Consider the following 22631-nt stretch of genomic DNA (forward strand, 5'->3'; position numbering starts at 1 on the left):
AAGTTTACTTTAAAAAATATGCAAAACACTTCCAGGGTTGGTTGGTTGGTTTTGTTTGTTTTTGGTGGACTTGAGAGAGAGAGTTTTTTGTTTTTGTTTTTTAGCCTTAACTTCAGGTTAACTGTTTTTGCCTAAGAATAAACCCAGATGGGTGGCAATTAATGAAAGTGGTAAATTCTTTTAAGTAAATATGTCCAACCATAGAGCTCTTGCTTTTCCTTCCTCTTCTCCCCTCCGCACCCCCCCCCCAAAAAAAACCCCTATGTAATGGCACCAGTCGTGGCCAATGAGAAAAGATTAAAACTAACTTGGAATTTCTAGGCCAAGCCTTGCCATAGTTAGGAAGTTGTTAAAACAGTAAAGAATACTCTCTCTGTCTGAAGCCTTAGTTTAGCCATAGCGGCTTAAATTCTCTGTCCCTCAGTTTCCCAATCTGTAACATGGGGGTAGTGCTTGCCCATCTTGAAGTGCTTTGAGATCTGTGGAAAAAAGGCGATATGTAAGTGGACGGTAGTAGTATTGCTGTCCATCTTGCAGCAAACTTTTCAGAATGCTATGCTAGCATAGAACAACACTTGCAAATTTTAGTTGGTGTCATCTCTCCCTAATGACTTCCAAAGTAAGCCTTTCCTAAGGGAATAGGGTTTGTTTTAATTCAATGGCATGGATGTGCCAATTTTTTTATCTGTGTATCTTTTGTAAAATTAGGTCACTTCTTTGAGTTTCTTATCTTGTATTTCTTTTTGTTTTTTCTTTTGTACTGTTCTCAAGGATCGTTTTTCATGGTTTAGTGTACTCTCACATCAAGGTCTTGATTCTCCCCTTCTCCACCCCCTGCCCCAAGGTTCTGAGCACCTGCCATTCCCATGTTCATGTATGGGAGCACCACTAAAAATTAGACCCATTGGCTTTTCCAGACCACCAAAGAACACATTACAGCATAAACATATTGCACTTTACCAGTTGTGCCTAAGTAGCATGGGCATTGTATTTTTTGTGCATTTTTTGAGTTTGTCCAGAAAGTGGTGTGTGTTTGGAGATAAACTTGCCTGCTACATGTAGCAACGTATATGTCTAGATTGCAGTGGGTAAAGTAGTTTATAGAAACTAGTAATTCTAATCTGCAGTTGGATGACTTGTTGCAACATGTTTTTAAAGTAAAAATCACAGTAGCTTGTTTAATGCGTTTTTTTCATACAGTGACTATCTCTTGGAAATATACCTATTCTATTGGTTCTATGCAATATAGTGTTTGTGTATAAAGTGCTTAACCTTCTAAAGAGTGAATAATGTTCTGGTTATCTCATATGTGGGTTGAAAACCTAACCTATCCGAGCAAAAGCAAAATTTCCTCCTCTGAATGTGTTAACTCTATCCTAGACTCTAACAAGTGAACAAAATTAAAAAATCCCATACACAAACTCTTTAAACTAGAGCTAAGGTTGACCAGATATGTTTCCTTGCAATGCAAATACCAAAAGCAAGGAACTCCTACATTAAAGGCAACACCTAGCACAAACTAATTTTTCAACCATTAGTCCAATATAGTCACAACACTCCACCATTCTACAGCACTTGTGGCCTCTCTAACATATGCAGTTTCATTTCAACGGGACTACTGCCCTCAGTAAGCCCAACAAACAGCTGAAAATCACACTTAAATACACAGCTTTAACTCTGACCTATTCATTTGTTTTGTTTGTAGTTAAGATTGTGTTTTGCATCTTTGACACCATCCCTGAACAGCTGTTGGCTCTTTCAAAAATGCAGTCATGGTCTAGTCTTTCTCTGACCCTACTTGCCTCTCCAACTTCCCCATCTTCCTTGTTCTAAAATAATAATTAAATATATCTTCAATCTTACTTAAGTGAGCTGTTTTACAGCTGTTGCTTTGAGTTCCTTTCCTACAAATTCCATCTTGGATTCCCCCCAGTCAAGTTTCTCCACTGGAAATCTTGAAAAGGGCACGTTCAGTGACTTTTTTTGGCTAAAACAGAGGATTAAATTCTTGCCCAAACATCCCATTAATTTTCTGACTGTAACCTTTTTCTCAAAGGAAAATGTGTTTTGGAGCTTTTGATTGGTGGTAGCCAAATTACTGCTCTCCTAGTTCTAATGACATCAGTATTGGCTTGTGTGCATACACACAAAAATAAAAACCATAACTTCATATTTTACTACTTTTATATAAGGTGTTTAGAAATATTGGGCAAGATTTTTAAAAGTATTTACGCACCTAATGATGCAGATAGATGCCTAGTCGAATTTTCAAAAGTGTCTATGTGTCTAACTTCCATTTAAATTAACAGAAATAGACATCAAAGAACTTTTAAAACCTCGGACCTCACACTTCTGAAATGATATATATGCCTAAATACAATGAAAATTATGTTGGGGTGACAAGAGGCTTTGTGTAGTGTTGGTAAACTTGAGAAGATTCAGCTTGATTTTTCAGTTTACTATTTGGTATGAATATGTTTGTGTTTGAGCACTGTTAGCTAGAACATAGAAATTCCATTAAAAATTTTACATTGACTTGTAAGAAGCAGAGAAGTAACATTAAAATTAACTTTGGAGCTTTAATACCAATTTATAGATTCTTTAACCTTTAGATTCTTCAAATTAGCTATTGGATGTTTTTGTTTGCAGACTGTCAGTTTCTTAGCTCTCAAAATATTTTCAGCCTCCATATAGCAGGGTTTGAACTGAAAATGGCTGTGTAAAATAAGTGTTTTTTAAAATGTGTAGATGGGCACTTTGAACTATTACTCAGGGTACTTGGGCAAAGTTAAAAGCCTATAGTCTTTCCTTCTTTCTAAAAATTAATTCTAATGCCCTAAGTTAACAATGGCTCCAAAAAGTGTGTGTTTTTGTTTTTGTTGTTGTTGTGTTTTTTTTTTTAAAGCTTCATTTTTCTGAAGGTAGAATTAACGCACATAGCAGCATAAAATTAGATGCACATTTAGCTTTAACAGTACAGATACTTTGATGATGGAGTCTCCTATCGAATTTGATGGATGAGCTATAATTACTCATTACCCTGGGTAAATTCATGGAGGTTAAGTCTATTAATGCTATTAGCCTGGATGAGTAAGGAATGGTGTCCCTAGCCTCTGTTTGTCAGAGGGTGGAGATGGACGGCAGAAGAGAGATCACTTGATCATTACCGGTTAGGTTCACTCCCTCTGGGGCATCTGCCATTGGCCACTGTCGGCTGACAGGATACTGGGCTGGATGGACCTTTGGTCTGACCCAGTACGGCCATTCTTATGTTCTTATTGTGGGTCATAAGGTGAGACAAATATTTTAACATGCTTGTTAAATACAAATTAACTTGTGCTGTATAAGGATAGTAACAAACTTCATGACTTTACATAAGTTAAATTTCTGACTTCTTGAATGTTAGAAGCTTGTGACTCTTGGGATTTCACCTAAATTCCATCATGTTTGCTTTCTTGCTACATACTTTCCTATTCTTGAAACCTTATTGCTATACCTGTAACTGAAAGTAAATACCAATATTACATTTTACAGCTGTTTTAAAAACCTTTTTGGGGTATCCAACCCTTGTGTATTAAAACCCTGGGTAATATACACTAATATGAACAATTTAAGTATTTGAGTAAAATAATAAATAAAGTCTTCCCCCTCCCCCTGAAAGTCTCTTGCCAAGTTGATGCTTCTGTGTTTAGGGCCATAGCTCCAGTTAAATCAGCCCCAGACATGCCAATGTTGGCAGCATAATCATGCTTTGTTCTCTTCCTGGCAACTGAAATCAGTGTTTTGACAGGTGTGCTTTTAACTCAGGCCTGATAAATCAACCCCTCCCCTTTCTGTTCCTCCTAAAACTGCAGTGGTAACTATTTCACCACTGTAGTTCATTGTTTCATTCCCCTCCCACTCACCCCCCCATAATATTGGAAACTTGAAAAGAAGCTTCGCATTTATTTTTGTGTTCTTGATTTGTCATTAAAACCAAATTGCAACATTGTTCTCTGGAGTCATCACAGTGATAAGTCAAGCATTTGTTGTAAGTTAGGAAGGCCTAGGTCAGCTTGGAATGAGAAGAAAAGTTTGGTGTCTTTTTAAACTATCAAAGTATGGGATCTTTGAAGATCTCTTAACTTTGTACTAAAGTATGTCTATACAGTACTTTGGGCCAAAGATTCAGAAAAGCCAGTCGCCCAGAGCAAGCAGGAATTTTTCTGTGGGACTGTCATTAAATTCTGCAGAATCTTTAAGATTTCATTTTTTAAAAAGTGTTTTAATTCTCATTGTTGTGAGAGAGACTTTTCAGGTGTGAACAAAGGATAAACCAATGCAGTCTTGCTTTCTTCAGCCTACAGAGAGGCGACTCCAATGCTGCTGTCACTGTTGGGGGGTGGGGAGCTGGCTGCTGTTATGAGCAGGAGACTTTGCACGGGTAGTAGGAATGGGGGTCCTCTACCATTGGTCTTCAGGTTGGCTGTGGCCTCCCTGCTCCTCATTAGAGTTGGTCAAAAAAACGGACACCTTTAATGAAAAATGTGTTCTTTTTTGGGTAGAGTCAAAATTTTGACACATGATTTAAAAAGCTTCAGTCAGCTGTACTCAGTGGGCTGCTCCTTGGTTTTGTGTGGATTGGGATCCAGTCCAGAGTGGAGGAAACCTCTACCTCCCCCTGCCTTGAGGCTCAGTTTAGGGGACAAGAAGTCCTTACTGCCACGTTGGCAGAGGACTGCTGCAGCGGCACAGGAGCCAGCGAACAGAGCTGTAAACAGGGCAGTTTGAGTGGGAGTTCTGTTGGAGGAGAAGGTATTTGTATTTGGTTTTGTATTTGTATTGTTTGTATGTGTAGAGGCTTGTAGGGGCTTTGTGCTGGGAGAGAAGCTGAGCCCTAATTAGGGGGCAGGGCTACCCTGAGTAGGGGTCTTATGAAAGTAGCCAGCCAGTCAGGCAACCGTACAGGAGCCAGCAAACAGAGCTGTAAACAGGGGAGTTTGAGTGGGAGCTTGTAAGGGGAGTTTGTATTGCGGTGCTCGTTTGGGGTTTGATTTTGCTGTGGGTGGTGGTGTTTTGGTGGGGTTTGTTACCCGGACTAACAAGATTTATGTGAGAAGGCTATGACAGATACAGAGGCGGCAATGGTAATGACCCAATAATGGAAGACACAATGAAGATGATTGGATGTGGAAGCTGCGGCAAGTACATGATCCTGGAGGGGGTACCTGGAAAGAGTTTCATCTGCATGAAGTGCTGCCTGATAGAGCTGATGGAGGAAAAGATCCGAGGATTGGAGATGCAGGTAGAAAGTCTGGTTGAGTTTAGAAGGGGGTTCGAGCTGATTTTGGAGCAAAGACATGAGGCGGCTGAAGGGAAGAGCTCAGACTTGCAGATGGAAATAGGACCGAAGAACTCTGAGGGGAGACTGCTGGGTGAAGAAAACAGACAGTGGAGGCATGTGACTAAAAGAACCAGGCAGAGGAAAAGACGGGCTAGTGAAGGAGAAATAGATCAGGTATAGAAATAGATCAAGAACCGGTATGCAGAGTTGGAAAATGAAGAAGGGACACAGCAGGTGGTTACTGAAGGTGGAAGGGCAAGGAAGAAGAGAAGAGCAGCTAGTCCTGTAGGAAAAGGGGAAGAGTCAATGGAGACAACACCAAATATGAGCCCCAGGAGGATACAGGACGGGTTGAAGAGGATTACAAGGGAGAATAAGAATGGAGAGGACTTGCAGCCACAGGGAACAGGGGATAGACCAGAAAATCGCACCATCACCAGGAAACGGCAGGGCTACGTGATCGGGGACTCCCTACTGAGAAGAATAGACAGGCCTGTACCAGAGCTGATCCAGAGAATAGAAGGGTGTGCTGTCTACTAGGTGCTAAGATATGGGATGTGGACCTGAGGTTGAAGAGAATCCTAAAGGGAGCAGGAAACAATCCACTGATGGTCCTTCATGTGGGAACAAATGATACTGATAGGTTCTCACTAGAACGTATCAAGGGAGACTATGCCAGGCTGGAGAAGACGCTTAAGGAAATCGAGGCTCAGGTGATCTTCAGTGGGATTCTGCCTGTTCCTAGAGAAGGGCAACAAAGGTGCGACAATATTATGACTATCAACAGATGGCTCAGGCAGCGGTGCTATAAGGAGGGCTTTGGGATGTATGGCCACTGGGAGGCATTCATGGACAGAGGACTGTTCTCTCGGGATGGACTTCATCTGAGTAGGGAAGGAAATAGACTTCTAGGATGGAGGCTGGCACAACTGATTAAGAGAGCTTTAAACTAGGAATTCGGGGGAGATGGTTGGGAGATGTTTCCAGGTAATCTCCACACTGGATTTTTCACATTGAGATGGAAGAAAACAAAGAAAGGATACAGCCGTGGGTAGGAGAATGTATATAAGGAGGAAGGGCAGTGTGGATACCAGCCTAATAGGTCATACTGGCGGTAGAATGTCTGTGCCTAATCGGGTAAAGAATGTGAGTGAGTCCAAACAGCAAAAATTAAAGATGTTTGTAGACCAATGCGAGGAGCCTAGGTAACAAAATGGAGGAATTAGAGCTACTGTGCAGGAAGTGAAACCAGATATTACAGGGATAACATAAACGTGGTGGAATAGTAGTCATGACTGGACTACAGCTATTGAAGAGTATGTGCTGCTTAGGAAAGAGAAATAAAGGTGGTGGAGTAGCATTATATATCAATGATGAGGTAGACTGCAAAGAAATAAGAAGCGATGGAATGGATAAGACAGAGTCCATCTGGGGAAAAATCACTTTGGGGAAGAAAACTACTAGAGCCTCCCCTGTGATAGTGCTTGGGGTGTGCTATAGACCACCGGGATCTAATTTGAGTATGGATAGAGCCCTCTTTAATGTTTTTAATGAAGTAAATACTTATGGGAACTGCATGATAATGGGAGACTTTAGCTTCCCAGATATAGACTGGAGGACAAGTGCTAGTAATAATAGATTTTCCTAGATGCGGTAGCTGATGGATTCCTTCATCAAGTAGTTACTGAACCAACAAGAGAGCATGCCATTTTAGATTTGGTTTTGGTAAGCAGTGAGGACCTCACAGAAGAAATGGTTGTAGGGGACAACCTTGGTTCGAGTGATCATGAGCTAATTCAGTTCAAACTGAATGAAAGGATAAACAATCTGCAACTAGGGTTTTTTATTTCAAAAGGGCTGACATTCAAAAATTAAGGAAATTAGTTAGGGAAGTGGATTGGGCTGAAGAACTTATGGATCTAAAGGTAGAGGAGGCCTGGGATTACTTCAAATCAAAGCTGCAGAAGCTATCGGAAGCCTGCATCCCAAGAAAGGGGGGAAAATTCATAGGCAGGAGTTGTAGACCAAGCTGGATGAGCAAGCATCTCAGAGAGGTGATTAAGAAAAAGCAGAAAGCATACAGGGAGTGGAAGATGGGAGGGATCAGCAAGGAAAGCTACCTTATTGAGGTCAGAACATGCAGTGATAAAGTGACAGGCTAAAAGTCAAGTAGAGTTGGACCTTGCAAAGGGAATTAAAACCAATAGTAAAAGGTTCTTATTTATATGGCTATAGAAGAAAACAAAGAAGTGGGACCGCTAAACACTGAGGATGGAGTGGAGGTTAAGGCTAATCAAGGCATGGCCAAATATCTAAACAAATACTTTGCCTCAGTCTTTAATGAGGATCTTGGGGATAATGGTAGCATGACAAATGGGAATGAGGATATGGAGGTAGATATTACCATATCTGAGGTAGAATCGAAACTCGAACAGCTTAATGGGACTAAATCAGGGGGCCCAGATAATCTTCATCCAAGAATATTAAAGGAATGGGCACCCGAAATTGCAAGTCCATTAGCAAGAATTTTTAATGAATCTGTAAACTCGGGGGTTGTACCATGTGACTGGAGAATTGCTAACATAGTTCCTATTTTTGAGAAAGGGGGGAAAAAGTGATCTGGGTAACAACAGGCCTGTTAGTTTGACATCTGTAGTATGCAAGGTCTTGGAAAAAAATTTGAAGGAGAAAGTAGTTAAGGATATTGAGGTCAATGGTAAATGGGACAAAATACAACATGGGTTTACAAAAGGTAGATCATGCCAAACCAACCTGATCTCCTTCTTTGAGAAAGTAACAGATTTTTTTAGACAAAGGAAACGCAGTGGATCTAATTTACCTAGATTTCAGTAAGGCGTTTGATACGGTGCCACATGGGGAATTATTACTTAAATTGGAAAAGATGGGGATCCATATGAAAATTGAAAGGTGGATAAGGAATTGGTTAAAGGGGAGACTACAGCAGGTCATACTGAAATGTGAACTGTCAGGCTGGAGGGATGTTACCAGTGGAGTTCCTCAGGGATCAGTTTTGGGACCGATCTTATTTCATCTTTTTATTACTGACCTCGGCACAAAAAGTGGGAGTGTGCTAATAAAGTTTGGATGACACGAAGCTGGGAGGTATTGCCAATTCAGAGAAGGACCGGGATATCATATAGGAAGATATGGATGACTTTGTAAACTGGAGTAATAGTAATAGGATGAAATTTAATAGTGAGAAGTGTAAGGTCATGTATTTAGGGATTAATAAGAATTTCAGTTATAAGCTGGGGACGCATCAGTTAGAAGTAACAGAGGAGGAGAAGGACCTTCGAGTATTGGTTGACCACAGGATGACTATGAGCCACCAATGTGATAAGGCCATGAAAAAAGCTAATTCAGTCTTGGGATGCATCAGGCTAGGTATTTCCAGTAGAGATAAGGAGGTGTTAGTATCATTATAAAGGCACTGGTGAGACCTCACCTGGAATACTGTGTGCAGTTCTGGTCTCCCATGTTTAAGAAGGATCAATTCAAACTGGAACAGGTACAGAGAAGGGCTACAAGGATGATCCGAGGAATGGAAAACCTGGCTTCTGAAAGGAGACTCAAGGAGCTTGGCTTGTTTAGCCTAACCAAAAGAGGGCTGAGGGGAGGCATGATTGCTCCATATAGATATATCAGAGGGAGAAATACTAGGGAGGGAGAGGAATTATTTAAGCTCAGTACCAATGTGAATACAAGAACAAATGGCTATAAACTGGCCATCGGCAAGTTTAGATTTGAAATTAGATGAAGGTTTCTAACCATCAGAGGAGTGAAGTTCTGGAACAGCCTTCCAAGGGAAGCAGAGGGGACAAAAGACCTATCTGGCTTCAAGATTAAGCTCGATAAGTTTATGGAGGAGATGGTATGATGGGATAACATGATTTTGGCAATTAGTTGAGCGTTGACTATTCATGGTAAATAGGCCCAATGGCCTGTGGTGGGATATTAGATGGGATGGAATCTGAGTTACTACAGAGAATTCTTTGCTGGGTGTCTGGCTGGTGAGTCTTGCCCACATGCTTAGGGTTCAGCTGATCGCCATATTTGGGGTCAGGAAGGAATTTTCCTCCAGGGCAGATTGGAAGAGACCCTGGGGTTTTTTTGCCTTCCTCTGCAGCATGGGCCATGGGTCACTTGCTGGAGGATTCTCTGCACCTTGAAGTCTTTAAACCATGATTGGAGGACTTCAATAGCTCAGACATATGTGAGAGGTTTATTGCAGGAGTGGGTGGGTGACATTATGTGGCCTGCATTGTGCAGGAGGTCAGACTAGATGATCGTAATGGTCCCTTCTGACCTTAAAGTCTATGAGACTGTATATTGGGCAGCATACATTGATTTCTTTTGGAGGGGCATGCCCAGGACTCAAACTGGGGGGAAGGGAGGATGTTAGTAGTTTCCTGAAATGAGAATTGTGGAAGATTGTACAGATCACTTGTGATCTTTTGGGCTTATTGGTTCCATTAGGTCGAGTTTGGGTACACCAATCCTTAATTTGCCTGGCTTTGCTCTTTTTAAGGGTTGGATAGAGTTGCCATGGAAATTCTTGATTGTGTTCAAATGATAAGGGCATCTAGAATGAATGGTCAGGTGCTCTTTCTTTAATTTTCTACACATTTAAACAAATATTAATATCTTAGGCAGAAGTGATTACTGCTGTTACAAGTAACATTTATGCGCATTTTATATTTGAATCTCCCTGCATTATATTCAGAATTTTTTCACAGTTGCTGGGTCAAAGGCAGAGGCTGGAGGAAAACCATGCTTAAAAACAAAATAGGAGAAGTGACTGACTTGATTGATTAAAAAAAAAAAAATTGGAACGGAAGATCATGGGTAATTGTATAATACCTGAAATAATTTGGCGTGAATTTGCTCAAAATTTTTCAAGTTGACAGTCTCTCTAATGGTGACTGCTGTCTGTATGATGCAAAATCACAGAAGGGTCAGGTTAGTACTGTAACACTTCTTTAAACATGGAATTTAAATAGAAAAACTAATCTTGAATAATCCATTCATTTAAGAATTACAGAATGCTTACTATTTCAGGTTCTTATAATAATGTTAATTTGTCTAATGAGAGCTTTAACTCCTGCATTTAAATTGAGTATTTAAAATAACAGTGGTTTTGTGTCTAATTGTAGTGGCTTACCACTCAAGTTCACCCTCCTAGAGCAGGATTTAAATTTCTAGCAATCATTCTAGCCTCAGCAGCAGCTAGAGCACCTGTAAAGTAACTCATAACTTCTTTAACTACAGCATTGTCTCCTGGACAACTTGTCTAAACTATTTCATTCTCTCCACAATTTCCATTTGTCCAAAATTGCTGTTATAAATATTGCAACAGTGGAAGTGGAGGAGAGTTGATGATGCAAGGTGCGTTCAGCCTACAATGTATGCTTCATGAATCTTTTTATATTGTTGTAATTTATCTTTTCATTTCTCCTCCCCTCTCCGAGAAAAATCAGATGATTTAATTTTGCAGTTTGAGTGCATTGATAGCTTTTGCCTGCCACATGTTCCTTTTCTATAATGTTGCCTTTCTCTTATGAGATTAGTAATGTCTGTCAGCTTTTTCAATCAAGGACTTTTCATGACAGTTGTCATCAAGTTCTGTCTCTGCAGTTGGGAGCACCTCTGTTCAGACTTCATTTTAGAATGCGTTTGTGGTTGAGTCTAAAAATGTCTAACGTTGTCAAATTAAACAGGACTGAGTTTAAGAGCAAATTGGAGTGGGCTGGAGTCTTCCACAATTACTGTCTAAACGGTAGGTAAAAGCTATTAAAGGGTCTATAGCAAGCTGTGAAAAAACCTGCAAAATGTATCTCTAGCCCTGACTTGGAGGGTAGACAAATGTCTAGTCTGTGTCTCCTCCCCATTTATTTTCTAGGATAAAAAAAAATCCTCTAATATGGATGGTGAGCTGTAAGAAAGTTCGATCCACAGCTTGAAAGTCATTACATGCACAACATACAGGGACAAAGGTGAGGTTCTTGCCCCTAATACTTAGAGGGGATTTCAGCTGTCGTAACTTGCAGACAAGTGGCAAGCGTATCGACAATGGTGCAAACTCCTAGTATAGGCAGGTAAAGCCATTACTTGCCCTGGTGGAGTTTACCTGAGTCTCAAGCAATAATCTGTGTTGCAATAATGAGTATAATGGAGGCAAATCCTTCTATATACACAAGGTACTTGTTGCTGTAGTGTGCTGCTAACAAGCAGGCATGGCACACATTTAATAAGATGGCTAATAATTGGGTTTTGGAAAGAAGAGGTATATGATACCTGTCAGTTCAAGTAAAAATGCAAGATAAGCAACTCTGTTTCATGTTCATTTGGAATTTACAGAAACTGAATTAATTGACAAGCAGTACTTAAACTGAGTCTGAGAGGGAAGTAATGATGTTGCCACCCTCCACAAATTATATGGTCCAACGTCTAGTTAATCTGTAGCAGTGAGAAATATGGGATATGTGGTATAACCATATATAATTTGCACTCCTGTAGTCTCAAAGATCTGTGACTGTCGGTGGCAGCAAATGTAGTAGCACATAGGTACCTTCAGTTCTAATCTTGCTAGGTTAATGGCTAAGCAAACTAGCTTGTATTTGCAAAATGCACAAGACTGAGCTATTTAGAGAAGTCCTAGATAAGGCAGTAGCAGAGGGTGCTGCAGAAAGAACTCACTATTAAGTAAAGAAAACTAAGTGTGAATGGCCTTGGTCCTGTTTGCTTCTGTAAGCAAAAAAATTTATTTAAAGGACTTAAAACTACTCCTGGAGAAGTTTTTGTAATCAAAGCATCAAAAGAAAGTTCAGGCAAAGTACAGCCAATGATTGTCATCAGCAACTCTCAAATGTATGACGGTCTTTGGGGTCTCTCCATGGTCAAACTTAGGAGAGAGGCTAACAACTTTTTGAGTTAAACTGCTATGGACTGCAGATCAACAAAAATCATCAGAGTATGCAATGAACTTCTTCCAAAACTATTTTACAAACAATCCTCAGATTTCATGAACCCTGTGAAACAGAAAAGATGTAAGCAATTGCTTCATATTTTTATTAAATAGGGATTATAGAAGAGCACCCATAATTGGAGAAATATAATAAACTGTACTCTTTTTATTACATTAAATAGAAGAAAAAGACTGATGTATTAGACTTGTTCATTCTCTCCAGGTTTAACTAGAAGGGTAACAATTAGAGCTCACTATTGCTAATGGGAAATCTCCTGGATGTGCTGCAAACTAAAACTCCCCCCTGGTCTCCCTAAAGAACATTGCACTGAGGAGGGTTGGGGATTCCTTGGCTACACTCTTTGGTGTTGTGAAGCACTTGTAATCACACTAGCTAGCCCTTCACCTAAATACCTAAGGAAACAGCTGGGGTACAGTCCTGGCCCCATTGGAGTTAATGGGGGTCTTGCCGTTCATTTCAGTGGAGTAGGATTTCACCCTATATCTGTCGTGTGCCTGGATCCTGCACTGGTATGTTCTGGGGCTCCTTGTACTCTTCTCTGTCCCTCCACTCTCAAACAATCTCTAAGTTACGCTACTCCAGCTATGTGAATAACATGGCTAGAGTTGACATAGCTTAGATCGACTTACTGCGATGTCTACGCTGCACTGAGTTGACGGGAGGTGCTTTCCCATTGACTTACTCCACCGGAACGAGAGGAGTAAGGTACCAGAGTTGACTGGAGGAGAGTGCTCTGCGGTCGATTTAGCAGTTCTTCACTAGAGCTGCTAAATCGACCCCTGCTGCCTTGATCGCAGCTGCATAGGTCCCTGGTAAGCGTAGACAAAGCCTGAAACTTACATTGTAAGCTCTTTTAGATAGGGGCCATCGTTTTTTTTATGTCCGTGCAAGGCCTAGCACAGTGGGTCCCTATTCACTGTGCTACTGCAATTAGAAATCATAAATAATCATTAAAATTCCCTGCCCTTCCCCCAGTCTCTTTAGTAAGCCTCTACTGAATTGTCTCCTGTGTTAGGGACCGTAAACATTAGAAAAATACGTTAATTAGCATTCCAAAAGGATTCCTTCCCAATAAGGGACCATAAGGCGGTGGGGAGAAAGTAACTGGAAAAGCGGCAAAGAATCTAGATCCAGACTAACATGGCTTCCCCTCTGATACTGTTCCCTGGAAGTTTGTAGGTGTGGGGAACTACCTTGAAAAGAATATTTGGAGTGAAATGAAGCAGTGAAGGAAGCACTGTATTAAAGCTGGGGAGTGCCACATTGGTGGAGGCTTGACTGGTATGATGATAGGCCAGGACATCTGTGCAAGTACCTTCATATGAGAGAGAGAATGAACTCTTAGCTCCTTGAAGATCAAAATGATGACAGTTTGTAACTGAAAGGAGATAGTTAATTGAGACACTCCGATCCTAGGAGAAGCTAAGTACTTAAGAGGAAAGAAAAAAGTGGATGTATCAGATGTTGCTTTGCTCAAAGAAGCCTCAGACTGGGAGATGCATGAGAGTGAGAGGAAAAAAGCTGTCAGAGATTTTCTATATAGACTGTAACTAAACCTGTAGTACCTCCCTAGTTTATCAAGTGTTGGGTTAGTCTAGATAAACTAGCAGTTTTTGTTATATATACTGTTTCTCTTCATTTAATCGGATCTATCATCTTAATCCTCTTTTTAATTATACAATTTGGATCTCAGACTGTTTGAGAATTTCATACAGCCTGTCCCAAAGAGGAAAAAGCTTTCAATCTCTAAAGAGAGAGAGAGGATGTTGGGGGGGGGGGGCGCGCCTTGCCCCTTTTGAGGTTCTGTCAAAATGGCACAGAACTCTTTTCCATTAAAGAATTGTGTGAAGGGCTGTGGTCTAGAAGAGAGACTGGGAAATATTTGAGGGCAAAGGACAGGAACTTAGCTGAAAGGAGCAAAAGTGAGACAACCAGTAGTTTTTATATAATTTATTTATTTTAAAATGTGGTCAAATAGTCACCCTTTCATTGTACAGCACAGGCAACATTTGAATAGCAAGTATTTCAGGCTTTAGTTTTGTATTAAGAAATGTAGCATTTGAATTAAACTGCATGTTAGGTTGCCATAATTTGCAGAAAGCAAATACTTTAAAAAGCTTCTGAACACTTGTCCATAGGGCTGCTGATCACTTCCCAGTACTGCAGAAGGGAAGGGGAGAGATTTTTCCTCAACCATCCAATCTGATAAATTTATGCTACTCTTACAAAAGAGAGAACTCATTCTGTAGCTCTGTGTTTTGTTACAGGTGAAATGTTTGACTTTTGGAAGGGGTGGGGGGCGGGAGAGAAGGGGAGGAAGTATGCACAAGCTTTTACTTGGGCCAGGGGGAAATGGCTTTATTTAGTGTCTGACCTGTCTTGGGGGCTCCAATCCTTCAGTTACATTTTGAGTAGTCCTGATTAGTCACTTCTGGTGTTTCTGATTTAAAATTTGGATATAACTATCTGTAGAGGACAAGTGTATGAATTACTTATGATCTGCATTGGTGCTTTTCTAATCTAATTATGACGGATTTATTGTTGGCAGTGTAAACTTTTTAAAATGTTGTGTCCTTGGAGTTTGCTCTGAAATGGTTTATGCTTAAATTTTAGACATGAGAGAGTACTAATGTAAATATGATTTTTTTCAACAAAAAAAAATAACTTGTTATGCACATCTAAATGTTGAGTAAATTGATAAATTGAAAATGTTTTTCATCCTGCTGTAATATCAGCTGTAAATAAACTTCTTGGTTTATGAAAGTATATTTTCTAGATAAGGATTAGAAAAACAATTAGCTCCGGATTGAGTGAGAAGGCTAACAAGGTTGTAAAGGCCAGTTCTGGAATGAAGCTAATGAGGGTCAGAAATCAGCAGAAGTCACAAAAGGATAGTCTAGCACAGATTGCTAGGTTACCAGTCTAGAAGAATTTGCTTAGGCACTGGGTTTATTAGTTATGGTGAGCATTTTGCTTCCCAGCTGACTAATGTGTATATACAATAATGTAGTTCTTCCTGACTACCGTCAGGAAACGGAAGTTTGAAGTGCTATAAGCCTTTTTGTTCCTTTGTAGAATGAAACTTGGCCATATTCCAATTATTAACTTTGTGCAAGATTCACTGTTTTTAGTTTCAGTCACACTGACAAGGAATTTCAGGAATTCTACTGAACTCATTTGAAATGTAATTGAAAACAATAGGCCTTTCATTCAAATCTAAAGGACTAACACTCATAATTATTTTAACTTTGTTCTCTTAATACTAATTATTGAGATCTTAGCCTATACGTACATGTTAGCCTTAGTATCTCCTCTAAAGTAGAGGTGAGAGGCTTTTAGGAAGTGACCTATTTGCTTCAGTATTTTACCTCTAAGTTTTAAGATAGAATTCTGAAATATCTGTAACAACTTTTTATTTTACTGCCCCAAACTAAAACCATGATCAGTTAATACAAATGCAAGGTCATCAGTTCAAATTATGACAAATTCATTTACAGTTTAGTCGGTTACCTTGTTGTTTTGTGCTTTGCAGCTTATATTACTAGAAAACACTTATGCGCTAATTATTCTTATCTGTAACTTAACCTTTGATCTGTATGCCATAAATGCTAAAATAACAGTTGCTGTTGTGGGCAGGGATTGTGGGAACTGGACATTGAATAAATATTTGTGATGAGCAAGCTCAGAAGAGGATATGATTCATTGTGGTAGTTATCTGGATCTCCCATTGTGAGTTAGAACACATGATCCATCACACTTCTCTTTGCCTCTTTTTAATAAAGGAAGCTATCATTCCAAATCTGTTAATACAACACTATGGCTAAGATTTTAAATACAAGTCAAGAAATTCTAAATGAAACATGCACAGTATGCTGTAGATTAACCTGGTAATTCATAGGTGCAAGGTGCGAGGTTACAGTGGCTATAGGAATCAAAACTCAAAATTACTCACTTCTGGTCACTTAAAATATTAACTACAACATTGCGTTAATATAACCTTTGTATTTAAAATGTTACAATATAAACCTGTATTTTGCTACATGAGAACATTCTCAAATTCAAACTTTGTTTTTCTGCAGTTTTGTTACTTCAGAAGATAGAACATGATGACATGTGTAATAAAACTTTGAAGATTACGGACTTTGGCCTGGCTAGGGAATGGCATAGAACAACCAAAATGAGCGCAGCAGGTACCTATGCATGGATGGCACCTGAAGTTATCAAGTCCTCCGTGTTTTCTAAAGGAAGTGATATCTGGAGGTGAGTGATTAGTCCCACTTAAGACTGCTTGCTTGATAGCTAAGTTCCTCATCCTGAGAATCTTGAAAGAAAAATGAATATTTGAGGAAATCCTCTGTGTTGAAATTGTTCTGTCTGTTTTAATGGTTTACTGATGGTGTTGGTCTGAGAGTTTGGAAGAAATTTACCACTTGCCAAGTAAAATTCTCATATTTCAAAATATACCTTGATTCGGCTACCTATGAATGCCCATATCTTAACTACCTACGGTAGGTGTCCCCACAGATCGACATTCTATCTCAAGAGAAGATTGACTGACTGAATCATTCTTACAATAAGGGAAGTAAGTGGCCTTTTAAAAGAAAACAACATTTCAATAGGAGCAGCCCTTCAGTTTGTTGTCTGTTGAAGATCCTAGATGTTTTACTTGGGAGACAAAGGGCTCTTATTTGTGTAACATTAATGCGTGCACTGCCTGTTAATAGGGTATTTATTTTCTACTTGCTGAAAAGTCTCATAATAAATACAACAAATGAGACTAATTTATGATTATTTTGTAGTAAACAGGATTGATTAAAAATCAGTGACTTCTAAAAAAAGGATGTTTTTATTTCAATTTAAATTAAATATACTTTATTTTTTAAAAATAAACTGATTTAAAATTTAAATTTGAATTGTCAACCCATCTTTAAGTACTAAGCTTACTACAATCAATTAATCATTACAATTAAACACAGAAATAATGTTAAGCAGTACATTTGCTGTTAGTTTCCACTGAACTGGGGAAGTCACTGGCTAAGTACCTGGAACCATAGTTTGTTGACATGCTAAACCAGATTTTAACAGCAGTATACTCTTCTGCAGGTACAGAGGAATATCTTATTTCTGTTTATTGAACTGAAGTAGTTCAATAAATAATTCTTTCAAAGTTAAGAAAGCAATTGGGAGTTAAAAAAGCAAGAAAGCTTGTTTTTCCTCTTCCAATTTAGGAATGAAAACTAGGTACAAGGATGAGGCATACTAGTTCTGAAATCTTGAAGGACATAGCAACCAGAAACGATCCAGTTCAATTCACTAACTACAGATAATATTTCCTTTGTTTACTAAGTCAGTTAATTTTTAAGTGCAAAACATGTTTAAACTTTTTGATTTTTTCTTATGTATCCAGCACATTTAAGGTAGTTTTTGTTTGTTTTTTTTTTAAATACCTTTTTTGGTTCATTTTAATTGAGTTTGACTATCCATCCAAGTAGAGCCTGAGACAAAGCACAAGTAAAAAAATCCTGTAGTAAATAAGAAATGGATCGTAAAAATTAAAAATCTGACTAAATGTAAGTTAGGCTATATAATCGCTTAAGTAAATGTATGTAGTTAGAGTGCATCTTCCTGATTAGCAAAAAATACAAAATTTAGTGTAAAGGCTGCATTTAATTGCAAATAACATGTTTTAATCCCATAGTAATCCCATAAATGTGTACTGAATGTATTTCCATTAATCAGGATGGAGTTGGAGGTGCAGTCAGTATAAATTAAAACTGTATTTCTACTTTATTTTCTGCGGTGGGACTCCTTATTTTAAATTCATGGATATTTCTTATTTAATAAGGACATTCAGGATACTTCATGTAAACCACAGGACTTTGCAGATCAATGAGGTTTTTGAATGAGACAGTTAAGGCTCTTCCGTATCAGAGGATAAAATCATTTAAAATCATTTGTGTGGAAAAGTAAGTTATATTGTGAAAAGCAATCATTGTGAAATGGGCTTTTACAGTTCCTGTGCTCTACCCTGCAAAGCTCCTGTTTGTCTGTCTTCCAAATTTGTATTTATCAGGAGGAACCAAAACATATGAGGCTGTGTAAATTGCAATTTGGGGAGGAGGGAGGCTTTAGCTCCCTAATCTATTGTCTGATATAATCTTATGCATGTTTTTTTTTTTTTTTAAACTAACATAGAGTCCTGGGTTTTTTTTGTTTTTGTTTTTTTTTTTTTTTTTTTAAGAAGTGTCTCACTGCTATTCTGCATTATGAAGTAATGCTTTTGGTATGTTCAGGTTAGTTCTGTAGACTTCACCACTTCTTTGTGATGCACCTTTTACCCATCTTAAGTTTGATACTAATTCCTCAGTATGTTGAGTGCTTTATATCCGTTTCAGGTGGTGTCCATTAGAGAAGAGGCATTTATTTTTTGTTTGGGTAGGGTGGAGGATGGATATAGGTATTTCCATAACCAGCTTTGTTCCATGCTTAATTACAAGTCCTGTCAAGTCTTGTTGCTGTGATTTTAGGTATCTGAAAGGGGTATGCTTTGGTGCAATTGTTATATTCTACTGCAACATTAGTTTACATTTTTGGAATCTACAGTATTTCTCTTCTTCACCTTCTCTTCTGCACGCCTCTCTTGTAAAAATGTAAGTATTTAGTTCAATGATGAGTTGTAACAGGAGAGATTTTTAATTAGTAAGCCTTATGTTGTGCAGTTTGGTTTAGGCCTTCTTGGTTTCCAAACACTGTCTTTTTGTTGATCTTTACTCTTGCTTTAAATTATAGGAAGATGGATAAAATGGATTGTAAAATATAGTCACGCTGTAATTGGGCATTGCTTTTTAAAAACATGTTCTGGGTGGAGATCTTGGCAAGGATTTCCATACAGCATGTTTGGTAGAATTCTGTTCAGAATATCTAAATTGTGACTGATTTCCTTTTAGAATGTTCTCACCTTAAATTGCAATACCTTTAGGGATTCTGCCATACATATACGTACCTCAAGTCCAAAAATCCTCAGCAAGACTTTCATAAAAAGTATCAGCAGTAGGCATTGATGCATTTACTTCTTGTGTTCCAAAATCTAGCAACACTAGGAAGCTCTGCTGAATGAAATTATGTATATGGCTTTGCTTTAGGAGAAGAAGCGGAGAATAAAATACATTTTAAAAGAATATTTATTATCTAAGTTCAAGCAACTACCATTCAGGATGTGTATCAAAAGGAAGAAGCTATGCTAGGAATAATAATTGAACTGAGTATGCAATGGCTGCTTTGTGTCTTAATACAGCATCCTGAATTTACAGTGTGAAAATCTTAGGTCACCTGAAGGACAGTAAGCTAACAATTTTCAGATTGAACTGTTAGGCATTACATCTCTGAATTGTATCCTCATATCTTCTTGGCCAAAAGGACATGTAATGGGAGATGGTTCCTGAGTATTTTCTTTAACTTTCTCTTGTAAGTGCCGAGACTCTAGATGCTTAGGCTGAATGTATTTGTATTTCGGCTCATAGAATTTACAGTGCACAAGTAGCTACTTATGTAGGCAAGAGAGAAGAAATCCTATCACTGTCTGTAAGAACAATTTATGGAACAGTGCCTCTCAAAAACCTAAGCATGGCTTTACTATGCGTGTATGAGGTTTCTTGTTTTGTTTTTTTGCTTGCTCCTAGTACAGTACTTGGGCTAAACAGCCAAGCCTTTTTCCAGGTTGTTGTTTTTTTAAAGGAGAGGGGACATTCTCATCTTGTTAGTATTTTGGTTTGCTAAAGTTCCACATCTGTTTTGACCAGATGGAAAACTACGTAGTATTTAAAGGCTTTGAATTCTGAAGGTAATTGAACCTGATCAGTACAATGAAGAATTTATTTAGGGAGGTTTTCTTGTCTTTTTAGCCACTGTTTGCTGAACTTTGGTTAAAGTTCTCAGAAGAAATAATTATATTTTTGATATAGGCTGAGAGGGAGACTAATTGAAATCATGTTTAAAAGAACAGTCTATGACCTTACCAGAAGAACATGAGACTTCTCTGTTTGCCTAGACTTGGACTTAAAAGCAAGAGATGCAGAGGTTCAGTAGAGTTCCTATTCGTGTTCAAAGTTCAGAACTCATGAGGGAATTCTGTACACAATACTTGAAAATTCTGCAAATTTTATTTGTCAATAAATAAATGGGGAGGCTCCAGCATGGCAATGGGGAGTGCAGGCCACTGGCTGCATGAAGGTAGGAGATGACCCTGCAATACCTTCCCCTCCCCCGCCCCACCCCGACACAAATTCGGTAGCAAGGCTGCACCCAACCCTGACACAGCGCAAGGGCCAGGCGTGCCCTAGAGGTCAGTGTCCCAAGGATGTGGGGGAGGAGGGGATTGCAGGGTCATCTTCCCACCTCCATGCAGCCAGTGATCTGTGCTCCCCACTGCCATGTGGGAGCCTCCACGTTTATTTATTGAAAAATAAAATTTGAAGAATTTTAAAATATTGTGCACAGAATTTTTTTATTTTATTTTATTGGTGCAGAATTCCCTCAGGAGTAGCAGGTGAAGCAACTCACCAGGGTTAGCAGCCCTGCACCAGGCACACCAGCTGTGGGCAAGGGAAGGCTCAAGATCCATGTGTGGAGGGGCTTAATGTGTGTGATCCAGGTATGGGGTGAGAGGGTTCCATGTGGGGCATTCTGGGTGCAGGTGGCTCAGTGTGGGGAATCTGGATGCACGGGGGCTCATTGAGAAGGTTCTGGGTGCAGGGGTAATGGGCGGGGGGAGAGTCTGGGTGCTGGGGGAATGGGGCTTGGTGGGATGAGGTCCTGGGTGCAACTGGTTCGGGCTCAGTGGGGTGGAGGTTCAGGTGCATAGGGGGTGGGGCTCGTCAGGGTGAGGGTTTGAGTGCAGGGTGCTCTGGGGGGATGGTCTGGGTGTAGGGGTCTGGGTCCGGATGCAGAGGGGTGGGGCTCAGTGGTGGGGAGGCCTGGATATGGGAGGGTCCAGATGACCAGGGATTGGGCAGATGCGGGAGCAGCTCCCCCACACAATGACCCCTTCCTCCGCAGCTGAGGAGCGATGGGGGCAAGAAGCGGGGGGTGGAGGTGTGGAGTCGGGGGAGGTTTCTGGTGGTGAGTCTGACCCACACTTGGCCCACTTTGTGCACAGGAAGTGCGCACCTCTCCTAGCCTAGCCAAGACTAGCGGTTGAGCCTGGCACAGGGTAGAGATCACCGGCTGGGAGGGGGCTGGGGGTGGGAGTGAAGCTCAGCAAAGTGTCTGGGTATGGGGGGTCCAGCTGCATGGGGGTTGGGCGGACAGGGGGTGGTCTGACCTACCCTAATTCTTGTAGTCTGCCCTGAGTTGGCATTCTCAGCGTGGCCCATCCAGGCCCATGATCACACATACTGTATAAAGAAAAGGAGTACTTGTGGCACCTTAGAGACTAACCAATTTATTAGAGCATAAGCTTTCGTGAGCTACAGCTCACTTCATCAGATGCATATCGTGGGAACAGCTGCAGTTTCCACGATATGCATCTGATGAAGTGAGCTGTAGCTCACGAAAGCTTATGCTCTAATAAATGGGTTAGTCTCTAAGGTGCCACAAGTACTCCTTTTCTTTTTGCGAATACAGACTAACACGGCTGTTACTCTGAAACCTGACATACTGTATAGGGAGTTTGAATAAGGAGGTAGGTTTTGACTATCAGTGTGTGGCCTTGGTCTTGGTCACCCCAACTGACACATCCCCACAACTGTCAGACTCCTCTGAAGGAGCAGAGACATGCCATTCACCTAAGATTGCCAGGTGTCCAGTTTTCGACTGGAATGCCTGGTCAAAAAGGGACCCGGCGGGTCCAGTCAACACAGCTGACTGGGCCACTAAAAGTCTGATTGACCACAGCGGCCGGCATGTACCTTTGGCTTATAAGCACAGGTGTGACCAGGGGTCTCTGCGCGCTTCCCCTAGCGCTGACTTGACAGCTCTCATTGTCCGGAAACTGCCAATTGGGGGTGGTGCCTGCGGACGGGGGCAGTGTGCAAGGCCCCCTGTCCACCTCTGTGCCTAGGGGCCACAGGGACATGCTGGCTGCTTCCAGAAGCTGCCTTAGGTAAGCATTTCCCAGAGCCTGCACCCCAAATCCCCTCCCTCACCCAACCCCCCTCACCCAGCCCTGGACCCCCTCTCAAATGTCTACATTTATCAAAAATTGTGTTAGATATAGAAAACATTTGTTGTGATTAGTGATGTCTTTTTCTCATTACACAACAAAAAGAACAAGAAGACACTACCTGTGCACAGTTGACTGCCAC

At 40.2% G+C, this 22631-nt stretch overlaps 1 protein-coding gene across 2 annotated transcripts in view; it reads left to right on the plus strand.

The window, feature by feature from the left end:
* MAP3K21 (mitogen-activated protein kinase kinase kinase 21) overlaps window positions 1-22631 on the plus strand; it is a 64036-nt gene that overhangs the window by 7248 nt on the left and 34157 nt on the right. For both annotated transcript variants that reach the window (XM_084623500.1, XM_084623501.1), the window contains exon 2: window positions 16410-16590. In XM_084623500.1, the coding sequence (XP_084479626.1) occupies window positions 16410-16590 (181 nt within the window). The remainder of the gene's footprint in view (window positions 1-16409; window positions 16591-22631) is intronic.

Source organism: Lepidochelys olivacea, assembly GCF_965140295.1.
Source record: "Lepidochelys olivacea isolate rLepOli2 genome assembly, chromosome: 3".
Taxonomy (NCBI): Eukaryota; Metazoa; Chordata; order Testudines; family Cheloniidae; genus Lepidochelys; species Lepidochelys olivacea.